The following is a 16,562-nucleotide window of genomic DNA, read 5'->3' on the forward strand; positions in this document are numbered from 1 at the left end:
AATTGTGCTCACCTGTCTGAGCAGGCTTCTGGAAGCGTCCACACACAGTGAAGTCCTCCACAGTCCGCCTCAGGCTCCAACTTATTAGCTGGCTGGCTCTCAGTGTTTAATATAACACATTCAGTCAGCCGTTTTGTCCCGCTGCGCTCCTCAAACACTTTGGAATATTTATGAGCTGAGAATGAGAGCTCAGCCATGGCTGCAGGGGATGCTTTCTAACAGCAGAGAGCCTGTGTAGGTATCACTGCAGGTAGAAGTTACAGCTCAGAGATCACTGTGAGTGCTGAAGTCAGATGCAGCATGCACCTGTTAGCTGCAACTCCATGACTGTGTTTGATAAACATGACTTTGCTCACAGGTTGGTCAGTGCATTATATCATCATGTTTCTAAATGTGTACATATACAGGACTGTGACTGTGAAAAATGATCATATGCACAATTATTATCAAATATCTATGATGTCTCAAGAATGCTTTGAGGGATTTCTGAAAACTTTGCACAAATATTCACCCCAACTTAAGGATGAAATAATCAGGCCCCTTTGATGTTTTATCTTTTCATTTATTTTTTCAATCAATCATTGTCAATATAATTTGCAAAAAAAAGGTACAAAAACTCTTTAATGTCAAAGTGAAAACAGTAGTATCAATTAAATAGAAGTATATAATGTAAAATAAGTGTCTGCTAAGATATTCACCTCCTCCAAGTCAGTATTTAGTAGATGTACCTTTGGTTGCAATCACAGCAATGAGTCTGCCCTTCCAGGGCAGGAAGCATCCCCACAGCGTGATGCTGCCTCCACCGTGCTTCACAGTTTAAAGGCACTGTATTTCCACAACAAAGTCACTGTAGTTGCTATTGACTTTGGGGTTCTCAGGGAAACACCTAGAGCAGCCAGATCCATGTAGAGTTGCAAATCATATTATGATATTTTATTAGTACTTTGGCCAATCCCCAGATTTTTGCTGATATAATAGTCTGGTAGATATCATTTCAATTCCCTTCAATTTAGTTCAATACATTTTTCAATATCAGACAATATAATAAGCACATCAGATAAATTAATAGTAGTGCTTAGGGAAGACAGTTTTTGTCCTGTTTGAGAGCCTACACTTTTTAATCTTTATTTAGAAAATGAGGAAAGACAAAGACATAACATTGCTCCTTTGTTTTTTTTTTTGTTGATAATGAAAATAAAGGTGCTCAAATTAGCTTTATACTGTTGAATATAAGCTTTTAAGGTTTTACATGGTTTTATGTCTAAATGCATGCGTATCAAGCAGATCAAACACAATTTAAACCCAGAAAGTCCTCCCTGATTATTTCTTCATTCTAAAGAACACAGCTTACATCCTTCATGAGACATTGTGGAGAGTAAGTGCAACCACTCAAATGTTACTATTGAAATGCAAGTTAGACCACCACCCACACATAAACAGTGATATATTATGGTCAAAAATCAACATCAGTTTTGTTGTTTTATTGATAAACCCCAGCAGAAGACCTGTACATTATCTACTTCATGCGTGTTTTATCATCACCCCAGACTAAGAACCAGTGCTCTAGAGTTTAAATTGATGGTGTCTGTGATAATCACATTCGTTTCTGTTAATGTATCCCTTTGTGTGTTTATTTCTTCTGTATATGTAGGAAAAACCTCTGTCTCTTTTATTTCTGGTTGACACTGGGTACCTCTAACTATGAGAAGTGAAAGGCATTGTTTTACATTTATCTATAAAGGGTTAATTGACACAATGGCATCATATATAATGTCATTGTTACATCAATCTCATCAATAATATTAAACACATTCCAGTATCTTGCTAATGCTTAAGTTTCACAGGCAAACACTTCCTTTAGGAAAACTGCTTTTACACTGTAAACCCTGATAGTGATCTGGACTCATAGAAATTTAGTTTTTACTCAATAATCACATGCATGTTCTTATTACGATGTTTTATCAAGTAATGTTAAATTGCAGGGTGAAGGAAACCCTTCACTGTTGTTTCAAGTAAAGTCAACTTAACATAGACGAGTATCATCTAAGGGCTGGACTGAATATTTACTGATTTGCACCACTGTCCAGTAGGTGGCAGTAACCAGGTCAAAGCAACACTGAAAGAAGTAGAAAAAGAAGACAATAAACAGTCAGAACTGTCTGAAACAGGAGTGAGGACAACACAAGATTTCTGTGATTTTAACTTTTGTGAGGCTTTATCTATTTATTTTTACTTTTAAGGTAAGGCCTAGGTATTATGAACCCTAGAATTGCATATTTGCTCAGAAGTCTGAAGCTTTTTTTTAATATTGTGTAAATCCTAAAAGTTTGCGTATATCTTTGCACATGTGGGCAGAGCATGACAAAATTCGGTTTTCCTACTGGGGCTGTTCTTGATAAAGTAGTAAAGAGGAGAAACCATGAATCCAGTTACATTGACTTGTACTCAGGAAACTACACAACTGTCCAGCACTGTAAAACCCAACGTTTTGCATCAAGAGTGAATTATTGACTCAGTTAAAGAGCTCCTGCCTGTGGGGAGCAACTTAAAAATTATAAGGAGGATGTACTCAACCCTGAGGAAGTCTGCTTTCTGGATCAAATGCACCTTTCAGACTGTAAGACATGTTTAACAGATATTCAAAATAAGTTCTGTTAACTTAAATATCCAAAACAACTATTTCACCTCTATTTTTATGAGAAATTGTTTTTTTAGTTTTAAGTAAATAGTATCATCCTTTAATCATCAGAGTATTCCTAGAATGCTTTGTGGCATTAGACATGTTTGCACCATGAGTGAAGTTACTGACTCAGTTAAAGAGCTCCTGCCTGTGGTGAAAAACTATAATGAACATGATGGAAGAGGACTTTCCTGTCCAGCTTGCACCTTCATGGTTATAAATTTACTAAGCTTGACTTGAAAAAGTTAACATCTTAGATGTCTGAGTAAAACTGAATTGGTAGAACTTAAAATGTACCCGTAATTGATTTTACTTGGAGTTGCCTACTAGTGTAAAATGGGTATTACTTTTACGCTTCACTCAGTCGCTTGTACATCTCATTTAATTTATCAAGTGTTGATTACAAATTACTTTCAGTTACTTAAACTCAAGCGCAAGTGCACAGCACTGAAAAGCTTTTGAAAATGCAACACACAGTATCTAGTAATTGATGTCAAAAAGTTTGTTTTACTTTTGTACTTTCAACATTCACAACAAAATTTTAAACTGCAAACACTTGTTCCTTTTGGTCAGTTTAGAACTGCAATAAAAATATTTTTCTTTTTGAATGTAGCAGTTTTTAACAATGTTGATGACATTGTTTATTGTTCTGTTAAATGCATGTTTGTTATGTTCCTTGTTCCCTGAGGGCATGACCTCAGTGATTGTTGGAGACTAAATTAAGGTTGAAGGAATGAACATAAAATTCTCATTCACCACTAAATGATTCAGAAATGTTAGCCCAACCTAATGAGACCCTTTAACATCAGGCCAAAGCTGCATACCTCAGCTAACTCTTCTCTTCATGGATCACTACGGGGCTTTTATGCCTTTATTTGCGGTAAAGGATGAAGTCAGAAATAGAGGAGAGAGAGAAAGGAATAAAATGCAGTAAAGGAGCCACAGGGTGGATCTGAGCCCAGGGCATCTGCCTTGAGGACAACAGCCTCTGTGCATATACACATAACATCAGGCTTCTGGCACCTCAGATGACTCTTTGCCGGTCCTATCTCTTTGCTCTTAATGATTTCTGTAGCTAAAGTCAATTACCTTAAGCTCTTATCAGAATCCAGTCCACCTTTAACGTCCTTTAATCTCTCATGACACCATTTCATCTGACTTTTTCATGTGTCTTCTTGCTTGTTTGGTGGTTCCTTTTCATGTTTCTTGTTGAAATAACACAACAAACAGTGTAGATGATTTAACAGTTTTTAATCATAACTTTTGTACAATAGATTTTACATTTTCACAAGCGAAGAAGTGAATGATAGCTGAAGGACTGTGCATCTCCAAAAAGCATTTTTTGGTATTTTTAAACAACACATGGAGATGGGCAGCAGAGATTAAATAACATCTTTAACTTTTTTGGCCTAAAATGGGATCCTTATCAGCTCGGCGTGAAACCAGTTTAGGAGCTCTTCAGTGAAACTGATATACTAGAACACCTCCATAAACTTTATTTTATATCCCAGTGGCATTTAAGACATGAATCTGGATCAAGTATAAAATGCACTGTAAAACAATTATCTGTTAAATCTATTCAGACATTTTGTTTTTATTTCTCTTCTGATTCAACTGCAGCGTCCCTTTATGGTCAAACATGTCAGAGAAATGCCTTCATTTGTACCGTATTCAATATATTGATCTTCAAACTTTATTTTCTTCCCAGTCACCATGCAGTGACCAATTCCTTTCTTGCATTATTCTTTTAAATATTGTCACCATAGTTATTCCAGCAATAAAGCCAGAATATTTATGGTAACCAAACTTTAAAGAAGTTTAGCAATTAAAAATGATCCATCTCCTTTACTTCAACCCACCCCAAAAAGCAAAAATTAGTAAAAGATAGAAAAATAAGCTCAAATCTCAGCAAAAAACAAAATATTATATCTAAGCAATGTCATAAATGGGGCTATTTTCCTACATTAGGGTTGTAATGTTGATATCATCTTCTCAGATGCAATAATATTTCATAATAATGTACATACTGGGAGAAATATACACAATATAAAAAAACAATATTCTGGTTTATTCAATGTACTCTATATTGTATCTGAATGTCAAAATAGCTCACAATGCTCTGGAATAGAATATCATCAGACATTTATTTGTCCAATTTATAGTTTCAGCCAAGTACATACAGTGCATATACCATGTTTATGCTTGGTAAATAACATTTAGGTCCTACTATACATTAATCATGGTTTGAGAAGCTACATAAACCCAAGCAGTGATGCTTTAAATTCTCCTGTCTGTGTCCGAGTGCTTAAAGTAACTTCGCTGAACATGCCACAGTGATGAATCTGATGTATGAAAGTCTGTAGAAATGAAAAGTTTTCACTGAAAGAAGAGTTGAGAACTGTGTGCCTATTTGGAAGAAGCCAAAGAAAACTGATGGGTTAAAGTGGATCTAAGAAACGTAATATAATACATGCTGTGGCCTTTCAATTCCCCAGCAGTCCTTGGGAGCAGACATAAAACGCTTTGACATTTAACATACAGTACAAAAGTCACATGTGACATACTGTCCAGAGCTGTGCAGTGACTTGATCATTTGCTAAACCCCTCTAATACAAATAATTAGTGAAACAAAAAACTTAAGTGGGGCAATGTGAGTTTCTGTAAGGTAGTTTCTATCTTATCACTTCCTAAATGTGCAGAAGTACAAGGACTTACACGCAAATTCCACAAACACCACATACTCCACTTGCCCCACATTCAGGGTATGCAGTGGTTTGCTGCAGCAGACAGTGCTTGCCCTTTCCCACTTGTGTTTTTTTTCTGTCTACAGTAGGTGAGTAACCTTGCAAAGCAGATGGATACCCCCGTTTCCTTGTTTTTCACTGGTGAATCTATCTTGCAAAGATCCCATCTCACGTGTTTTGTTGCTCTGATTGGCCCATAGAGATGTGACAGACAGAACGTTCTCCCAATCACACTCCGAGTTTTTTTCAAAGCCTCTGCCTTTTCTCAAACATTTCCTATTGAAGCTTCCCCAGATGGATGTGTTTCACACGTGTTTCACACATCCATCTGGCGTGTCAGGTTAGTAGGTGAGTGCATAAGGCCCCCCCCCCCCCCAAAAAAAAATTATTTCTTTCATCCAATGTATCGTGTTACCCTTGTGACTCTGTGACAGACTGGTGACCTGCGGCTAGTGTGACAGGATTGGATGTACTGTTGATATAGTGATCTCTAGTGCTGTCAAATTTTTTGATCAATTATGATTAATTAATGACAGCTGTGAAAATATGCTAATTAATCACACTGATGCCACCTCACAACAAGCTAAAGAAGCTTTGTTACTTTGATTAGAACATTTAAAAATTCTCTGTGCTCTTAATTTTTTTTTATAAGTTTTATGGATAAAATCCATATTCTATAGATTAACACCATCTTTGCTTGACTACTAAGTGGATAATCTGTCCTCAGACCCCACATCTCCTGCTTCAAAATATTGGATGCCATTCAGAAGCATGTCCTATCTAATTATCAAAATATGCTATTAATTAACTACAAAGCCTATGATTAATCAGATCACTCTTAACAAATCACAGGAAAGCCTGACAAGTCTGAAGTGGTGCTATGGAACACCCTAAAGCTGTACTAGAGTGCCTGCTGTGGAGCTGCAAAGATTGACTTAAAAAAGGATACATTTTCTCTGGCAAAAATATTGTTATGCAGACGGAGCATGTGGAATTTTAGGGTTAGACATACAGAAGCAAATAGTAGTACCATGATGTTACCCTCATAGCCAGTAATCTTAACAAAGCCAAAGCCAGAATGAGACTAGGGCCCAGCTGGACAAAAGCTATGATGAAGGACTTTGTTGACAGGGGTTCTCCATCTGCGGCTTGCTACTAGGTTGCCTCTTTGCTTTGTTCTTCCCAGAGGAGGCCCACGTTGCCACAGATTTTTGAGAGTTACTGCAGAGCTGTTGTATTGTAAAATAAGTGTAGTATAACTATTTGCAGTATGGGCTGGTATAAACACTTGAAAGTTTTAAATTGAACTCTGTATGAGTGTAAATAACAGTGCCAATTTTGCTGTGAGTTTTAGCATATTATAGAGGTGTGACTTTACCTGAACAATCTGGTTGGCGATCTTTTTCCTTGTTGTTTTTGCCAAACAGAAAATATCATACTGTACTGTACTTCTCCTCAGTAGCTACTGAGTACTTTAAGCAAACTATTAATTGAGAACATTTTACTTTTAATTGAGCAGATTTATAGACCAGTGCCTCTACTTTCACTTAAGTAAATTTAAACCAGAGTAACTGCACTTTTACTTGAGTACAACAGTAATGTATTTTTTCCATAACCTGGAGCAACACTGTCTTATTCTTTGCTATAGTATATATAAAAGTATATTTTGACAATGAAGTTGTGCTGAAGAGTAAAGAAAATGATCCTCCTGCCAAGTCTTTTTCATGAATAATATAATTCCAGCTTTTTGGACAAACATGATAAGGTTGGTAGTGCCACAAAGGTGGCCCTTTGTTAGCAGGATATGCTATTTGATGTAGCCTAGCCATTAGCTGAGTAGCAAAAGCCCTTATGCTGGCACATCAAAGTCCCTGGCTGGATGTTCCTCAGGACACAAATCAGTGTAATCTAATTCATTTTATAAATTAAACAATAAAATAAATAAATAAACAATAGAAGTCTGATGAAAAAGATGTGCTATCAATATAATACTAAACTAATTCCAAACTAGAGTTAATAACAGGCCCAGATTTTCTTTTAGCTGTAAATCTGATGGTCAGCAGCTTAAATATAGCAACAGTCTGTCTACTTCTTCTTCAGTATGTCTAATGCCTTGTATTTGAAGGGTAATTATTTAAAGGATAGGAACTCCTGCTGTAGTAACAGTAATTTAAGGTAGTGGGGAATAGCAAATGATCAATTTTAAGTGCGAACCCTCCTCCCTGACACATGTTGACAGTTTCACAAAAGAGGCAATGAGTTGTAACACTGAACGGACAGAAACAGATGCTTTGACCTTAGAAGCAACAGAGGTGCAAGTTACTTTACAACATTTAGCTTCTTTTCTCTCACGAGCTCTCATCTTTGTGGACACAGTGCAGCAAAGTACATCAAAACTCAAAAGTACTTAAAAAAAATCCCCCAGGTGACACTTTAGCAGCTTTTCATTAAAAAAAATGGAGCATGGCTTGGATTTCTAACAATAACAAGTATGTACAATCACTAATGAGTGGATTTCCACAGCAGTGAATGACCTACTGCTCTGTGATCTCTGAGTATCACTCTGTTTGCAACAACAAGGTGTAAAAAAACAGGACGCTAAAAGCCTGGCGCTGTGAGTGTTTCGGTCTGTATGTGTGAATATGTGCTGTGTGTATTTGTGGGTCTTTGCCTGTGTGCTTTTGCCGGCAGCGATGCATGTTCAGTAAAGACGATTTGGGCGCACATGTTCTCACTTCTCTGATGTGTTAGGATATTGGTGTTCACCCTAAAAAACAAGGCTTCCAAGTGACTTTTTTGTAAGGTATATCCACAACCTTTCATAAAAATGTAAAACACCAGATTACATCATTATCAAAACATACCACAGAACCACAGAGACTGAATAACACCGAAAAAGGCTGCCCAAGTGATAAAATGTAGCCATTACTGAACTTACTGTGACTTTTAAGCAAAAGATCCCACCATTAGCCTCAACACACAAACAAACATGGGTGGTGACTCTGAAAATCTAGGCTAACTTACATTTTGCGTGTACCTTTCCAAGATCCACCAGCTGTGGTGTTTTGGAATGTAGTCCTTTGCTTATATCTGTTTGACACGTAAGCTTTAAATCCCCATTTTTTCACCAAATACCCAAAGGGGACACACAGCCAAACTGAGTTAACATGTAGAGAATATCACTCTTTTAGCACATAGCTGCAATGCAAAGAAAAAAAAACAATAAAACAACAAAGCTTCTCAAAAATTCATAAAAAATCAAAGAAGGAATCAAAAGAGAGAATCCAGAAGAAATAAAAGTACAACAGGTATTACCAAGAAGAAAGGATATATTTTCTGGTTTTGCTTTTTCTTTTATACAAATGTGTGTCTGTCAGTCCATTTTAGCTTTTTGCTGTGACGTTGTGAGGCTACAAGACGCCCAGCAAGGAGAGCGCATGCATGCTGCAGTACCACAGCCAGAGCAATGGGGGCAGCAGAGAGGCCAGGCCTGCGGGCCGTCTGGAGACAGCAGAGTCCCTCAGTATGGCGTTGGACGTGCTTGGGTCGTTTATCTGGTCCTGAGAGAGAGAGAGAAGAATGAGAGATGAAGAACTCATTACAGTCAGAATAAGTTGCAAAGAGCAACAAGCTGTAAAAATCCAACAACATTAATATTCAGGAAACTAATTATGAAATATTGGGTGCACTTTTGATAACTTAACTAGTTGATTAAGTAAGGGCGCACTCACACTAGGCCGTCAGTACCATGCCTGGGCCCATTTGAGCCTAAAGTCCAGTACGTTTGGTCAGTGTAAGTGCATTCTTTCTGTGCTAGGGCGCGGCATGCTTCGCGGCCCCGGCACGGAAGGACACATTTTACAGCCTAAACAACAATACATATGTATACTGAGTCATCAACATGTATCAATTTTTCAGTGGTGGATACCTCGTGTGATGACATCAGTGTATGACGTGCCCAGGCCTGGATATGTTGAGCAGTGTGAATGCAGGCCAAATGGGGGACAGGGGAAGGGGTCAAATGGGCTTCAGCACTCTTAGAATATGGCATGGTACGGATGGCCTAGTGTGAGCGCACCCTAAGTTCAACTCTACTTTTACTTAAGTACAATATTCTTGTACTTTCTGAAATCGTAGTGGGTGGGAATGTGTGGCTGGCATTTCTCATTTGTTTTATGTTTGGTTGTATTTGGATGCTGTTTCTGATGGATTGTTGTTGTTTTTGATGTGAGACACATTTGCACCATGAGTGAAGTTATCCATTGAGTTAGAGTTCCCGTCTGTGACATGGCACTTCAGCATGCATCGACCTGCTATTAGGTTGACTCTCTGCTTTGTTCTTCCTAGAGTAGACCCACCTTGCCATTGATTTTTAAGTGTTACTGCAGCAGCTACTGTGATATTGTAAAATATTTAACACTTTAAATGCGTCGTTTAACTATATGCTGTTTCACATTTTTAGCTATGAGGATGCTATGTCAACTAAATAGTTACATAAAGTAAAGTAGAGTTGGGCACCTTGACTCAAAAAGCTGTTAACACTTTTTATAGTTGTATCTCATACTTATTCATTCTTCTCTTGTTTAAGCTGCTTTTCCTCCCTATTAAGGAATAAAATACAGATGTAATAGAAAAAAATACCCCTGCCCTGTATTTTGTTTGATAACACACTCTTTTAAAATGAAATCTTGACTTACTCATCTAATTGTCTTAAAATAATGATGCTAGTTTTCCAGTAAAAATAACGTAATTCCTCAAAATCTTGTTAAAAACAACTGATACTGACATTTTATCATAAAAAAAAGGATTGGATTGGAAAATGGGAAAAGGAATCAGTGAAAGCTTGTCCTTTTAAGCTGGCTAAAAACACACGATTTTTAGACTTGGGGCAAGATTTGTCTCCCACCACCTGCTGATTATCAGGGGTCTGTGACCTGATTTGAGATTTGTTGCAACCAGGGTTGATCCTGATCACTCAGATAAGAGACAATATCAGCATTTTTTTTAATTGATTGGAGATCTGCAAATTGATCTGATTAGCCCAGCAAACTCACTTGGACTTTTTAGGGTTACAGACCAGTATTAAGATGAACATGAATGATGCAGCTGATGAAGGACTCGCTAAAGGATCTCACTGGCTGAATGTGTGGTGTTGGAAAGAAATATAAAACTGCCGTTGGCATAAAGATGGATGCTACAGTGTGTAACAGCAGATGTAATGTTGTTGATATATAATTAAAATAAAACTGGGCCTTTTATTGAGCCTTGCGGAACCAAAACCACATACTGTTGTCTCTGTGACAGACAGTCCTGGAACCAGGATTTATGGGATTCATGATCCAAGCCAACCTTGCTTAGACCAGGAATAAGCAAAGTGTGGTCAACAGTGTCAAAAGCTTTACTTTATGTTAATCTACAAATAACACAGCACAGTGCTTCCCTTTGTCTATTACACATATATCATTGGTAACAACGTTGATACTGACTTAATATGGGATGACTGGAGGGGAGGGATTTGATTTTATTATTGACTAAGGATTCCAAGATTTGGAAATGGGCTGGTACTTAACATGACTGGTTTTATCCCCATCCTTGTGCAGTGGGACATGAGCAGTCTTCCGAGCCAGGGGGAGAGCTCCAGTAAAGGGGGACAGATGAAAAAGATTTTTAACTTGATCAGATACTAATAGGACATGGAGTTTTAAAAGTATGGATCAAGTGTATCTTCTCAATAGTCTAAGAATGTTTAATACATCCTTAGCTTTACACTCCTTTGCACCTTTATAATTTATACATACATATACATATATATATATATATTTGTAAGTCCCTTATTCCCTCTCCGTGAAGTATTCCACCATGGCCAGGTAGTCCAACTACATTTAGACATCAATTTATTTGAACCAAATAACTCAGTAGTTGTTTGGTAGAAACGACACAGTAAGTCCTGTTTTTTTACCCACTTCTGGAATTTCAATATTATTCAAAAGTGATGATGATTTCTAAACTGTATTAAGTGTGAAGCTTATTAAAAGATGAGTGAGGAAGGATTAGTGATAAGTCTATTAAAGTAATCACCACTCTGCTCTGCAACTGAGCTGCAGATTATGCACCAAAGAGTCTTGGAAAGTCTTTAAAAATTTGAAAATACACATCAGTCTATCCAGATAAACTGCATTTGTGGGTTTAATTAGTGAGTCTGTGTGATGTGACCTTTCTGCGTTAAAAGTTTAGTATAAGTAACATGTAAGTTCAGAGACACTCTGCCTGCTCTGAGAGTCCACATCTGTGATGAGTAGGTTTCATGTCTCAGCTGATCATTTCCACAGTATTGTTTTCATGTCAGCTTGTTAAAGGGAAAACATTGTTTTTTTTTGTTTATTCATCTGTTTATCACACATTGGCAAAAGCCATTTTATCACTCAAAACTCAGGATTTGTTTGCCCTCTGAGACGGTGAGTTGCTGCAGTTTTATATGTGCATAAAAGATTTAGAAGACAACAACACACAAAACTGTTAAATTAAATGCTATCAGTCATAAAAACTCCTGAATCATCCTGTTTCTCAGTAAACTTCCAAAAGGTTGTTTAAAACTAGAACACCAGAGTGGAGCCTAAAAAGTCTGTTTGTATCTGAGCATGTTCACATTAACATGTGTCATCCTGTGTATGGGTGTTTGTATGAAGCTTCGCCACGGGTCTTTGGCTCGCTAATAAAGCCGTACGCTAACAGCTGGGTCATCTCCTCCAGACCTGTCCCAGCCTCTATTAAATGTCAGTCCAGTGAATACCAGTGCCTTATTATTGTACAATGACATTTACTGTGAACTTTAAAAGCCAGCAGATAAGCAACAATCCTATTCCAGCCTCAAAGGAACTACAAAGACCAGGAGTTTAAAAAAGGCTGGGAAGGACTGCTGTGGCAATCACTCTCAGCGGGAGATCAGAGACTTTCAAAAGCAAGGTCAGGATATGGGTTGTGATTATTTGGTAACTTGAGCAATTGCCTTATGGTTGCAACTAAAAGCGTTCACTGAGATAAGTAGAAGAGACGGTTTAAAACGCCTTTATGCAAAAAATGAGTGATGTTTTATTAAGTGCTGACCCTGCTGAAGTCTTTTCTCTAAAACTGGGAGGAACCTGAGCTAAACTGCAAGTGTTGTTGCAAACGGTTTGAATGCCTTTCAATTAGGGGTGTAAATCACTAGTTTCATCCCAATATGATATCAGTATTTTGGGTGATATATTTTCCAATATTACAAAATCTCACGATATGATTTCGATTTTATTTGACATAGGGGCCTACGATTGATATCAGGCGAATTTAGTCACCAATTTCACACACTTACAGAATAACAATTTCTGCAATTAACTGATTTACAGGTCTCTGTATTTAATAAGAAAAAGGATCTGCATTTCATTACAATAACATTTTTTAATGTTGTGAATACCTCATTTCTTTAAACCAAGGCCCCTGACCACCTTTAAATTAGGAACATAACTATGAACATGAATCTTTAGATACTGTGTACCATGGGGCACTGAGGTTTATAACTAAACTTAAGTCCTTAACTCATCATTGTATTCTGTATGATCTAGTTGGGTGGCCTTCTTTATGACAGTGAAGGCTGAATCATTGGCTTATCCTTATTTATAAGGCCATACTAAATCTGCTTCCATCATACTTGTGTGATTTCATTCATGTGAAAAGTTCTGGAAGTTACAGTCTTTGCTCTGTGACTCAGTCACAAGACTTATTTTTGCTCTCTGTGCCAAAAGTCTGTCTTGAAATGGGTAAAAGTAGTTCCAGGTATCCTGCTCCTGCAGCCTGGAATCTACTACAGGAGACTCTACTATGTCTTGAAGAGCTGGTCTCTTTAAATCTTTTTAAAAGTAGACTGAAGGCATTGGAGGATGATGCTTCAGGCTGTAGATGTTTGGACCAGTGACTTTCTGTTCTATGATTCAGGATTTGTTTGAGCTGTGTTTATAACTGTTATATTTCATGTCTGTAACTCTGTTAATTGTTCTGCTGCCTGTCTTGGCCAGGACACTTTTGTAAATGACATTATTGATCTCAGTGAGGTTTTCCAGGTTAAATAAAATTAGATAAATAAAAACAAATTAAAAAAATATATTTTTTCAACTGTAGCATCAGGCTACAACACTCAAAAAAGTAAATGGGGTCTTAATAATTTCTGAATGCACTGTACATTATACAGGGCAATGGGAATTTTACCCAAACGGGGAAAATAGTGGTTGACAGCTTGTCTTGCATTTTATTTGTTATTCAATTGTATTAAAGACCTGAAACAAGTGATTGAGGTTGTGAAATAATTAGAAAATTGTTTACATCAGTAATACGAAAGTAATTAAGTACAACGTCTTGTTGAAACTCACAGCCAACCTTTAAAAGAATACAGATTTAAGGTACTTCTGCATCAGCTTTATTAACAGTACAATTTATGAAAGGGTTGTGTTCACTTTTAATGCACAGTCTAAACAAGAGGCATACCTATCACAGTGTGATAGCATGGTTAGAATAAAGCTTACTTGGCTGCCTTTCAAACACCTTTTTACTTGAAACTTAGATGATATAAACAAGTTAAAAGGCTGACGGAGGGTTTTCTCAGTGCCTTGTTTAAAATGTTTTGAGGAAAAAGTCAAATTAAGCCACATTTGCTGCCGATGTGGTAAGACTGTGAGACACATTCTTTAAAACTCATTTTGTTTTTCGCCTAACCTTGAGGTAACTGTTATAATTAAATACAGTTATGTCTTGCTGAAAGTCATAAAGTTTTTTTGTAATCGACCGGAAATTTAATTGGAGGTAGAACGTCCTTGGAAGTGTGCTATTTATTTAACTCAGTCTCATGATGAAATATGAGTTTCAAAAAGTGATTTTTCTGACATTAATAAAGCTCAGTGTAAGTTCAAGCAGGAGGACTGTTTCATTTCCATTCACCCTTTCATTCATTAGTCATATTTTCAAATCTGTTCTACCCTCCTCCTCCCCAGCCACCTCCATTACATCTCATCAGTGTCTGGGTCAAGCTCCTCTGAAACCTGCTCCTCAGAAGTCTCTTACTCATCTTATCTTACTCCTTTATTACCACCACCAGTGTCTAGACTCCATGGGGGGGTTTCCTATGCTGTCTGCCTCACTACCCCTTCAAGTTCATAAAGATGGAGTCTATATGCCAAAGACATTTCACTATTTCAAACATTGCCAAAAATTTCCAAACTTGTAAAATAAATCATTGTTAAACTGGTATAAGTCTCTCCAGATTGAGGTGATAATGAACTTACCACACAAAGGACCCCATCAACAGTTGAGTTTGACTTTAACTTCTGGGCCTGCAACAAAAAGATACAGGAATCAAAATCAGTTGCACAACACAACACATTCACATCAACACATTCCTGCTGGTAACACGAAAGTCTTATTAAAAAACATTACACATTTAAAAAGCTTCATAGCTTTTTCTTACAGTTTGCATGTTGTCTCACAATGCTACAGCGTTTTAGCACTTCTGCCGCTCACACACAGACACTGAAGTTAATGTCGACAGGATCCGCAGTAATTAATTTGCTGTGATTAACAATCGATGGACCACTCTACAATCTCATTATGCTGAAAATATTCTGTCAATACATTTAAACAACAGCTCCAAACATCAGTGTTCACACACTGTGACTAAACTTGGACGAAGCGTCGCGTTCAGTGGCTACCTTTATGAAAGCTCGGCGCTGATCTGATCATAAAAGCAGATTGGAAGCTCAAACTAAATTGGAAACACTACAATAACCTTGGAGTGTTTACCCCGAGAGCCTGTTAAACTTTTAAAGCTTCTGATATTTTCACTCACAGGAGAGGAAGAGTACAGCCGAGCACAGAGGGACAGTCAAACCCAGACTGTGATTTCATCTCACATTTATCATTCAGCAGTTGTTGCAGGCTCAAACACACTCTCTTTGATTCTCCTGCTCTCTAAAACACACACCTGAACAGATTCCCCTCCAGTCAAAGTCGAGGTTAGAGGCTGTTCTATGACAACAGCAATGACTGGATGACTTCCTGTGTTTAACATTATTTAATAATAAACAATTCTGGTTGTGACAACATCACTTATAGAGTTTGTTTATTGTGTTTCAACAAAAATGTCAAAACAGAGTTGAATAAATATTATGATAAGGGTTAATCTAAAGGCAAATAAAGGGATGGAACTCCATCATGCATGTCTCATGGCCTTCACACCAACCCACCACCCTATCCTCCCAGCTGTTCCCCATCTCCAACATACTCAAAGGTAAGGCTGGATGGTACCACCTCAAAAATTAAATCTGTGATTTTTCACACCAAATACCCGTTTTAAACTATACATGGACAAAGACTTCAAACAAGTTTTGCTTTTATTTTCTCTTTAACAAAATTAAACCAAATTGGACACCTTCTGGAAATGTATGCTCATTTATGCACACAGAAATTAGTTTAAGCTGCTTTTACATTAATGATTATGTGGCGTGGCATGGAGCCAATCAGTCTGTGGCACTGCTGGAGTGTTATGAAGCCATGATTTTTCTGATAGCAGCCTTCAGCTCTTCTGTATTGTTGAATCTGGAATCTCTTATCTTCCTCTTAGCAATTGTCTATGGGTTCAGGTCAGGCTAGTTGGCTAGCCAATCACACACAGTGGTACCATGGTCAGCAAAACCAGTTTCTGATAGTTTTGGGTTCAGTGTGGGCAGGTGATGCTGGAAAAGGAAATCAGAATCCCCTTAAAGCTTCTCAGCAGATGGAGGCATGAAGGGCTCTAAATCTCTTGGTAGACGGCAGAGACGCAAAGTGGACCAACAGCAGCACCATCACTGTGGAAACACCTTGAATTCCATGCCTCTCCATCATTCGCCAGACTCTTTTAGGCTGAAGGCTGAGCTCAGCCCTGTTGCTTGTGCACCTTTTCCTACCACACTTTCTCTTTCTGTCAACTTTTCATGAATAAGCTTTAACACATGAGAACAGCCTGCCGGTCAGCACTGACCTTATGTGGCTTACCCTCATTAACTGAGATGTACCTGTATTGGGAATCCACTCCACACAGAGCTATGGGAATACATTTATTGATCAATTTCAGTACA

The 16,562-nt window shown here is 37.7% G+C and overlaps 1 protein-coding gene across 4 annotated transcripts in view; it reads right to left on the minus strand.

The window, feature by feature from the left end:
* Window positions 1–5,779: 5,779 nt before the first annotated feature.
* The window catches only part of gfra1a (gdnf family receptor alpha 1a), a 156,720-nt gene continuing 145,937 nt past the window's right edge, over window positions 5,780–16,562 (minus strand). For all 4 annotated transcript variants that reach the window (XM_041789929.1, XM_041789930.1, XM_041789928.1 and 1 more), the window contains 2 exons: window positions 14,733–14,780; window positions 5,780–8,984 (listed from right to left, as the gene is read on the minus strand). In XM_041789929.1, coding sequence (XP_041645863.1) covers window positions 8,835–8,984; window positions 14,733–14,780 — 198 coding nt within the window. In that variant the 3' untranslated portion in view covers window positions 5,780–8,834. The remainder of the gene's footprint in view (window positions 8,985–14,732; window positions 14,781–16,562) is intronic.

This window comes from Cheilinus undulatus, linkage group 6 (assembly GCF_018320785.1).
Source record: "Cheilinus undulatus linkage group 6, ASM1832078v1, whole genome shotgun sequence".
NCBI lineage: Eukaryota > Metazoa > Chordata > Actinopteri > Labriformes > Labridae > Cheilinus > Cheilinus undulatus.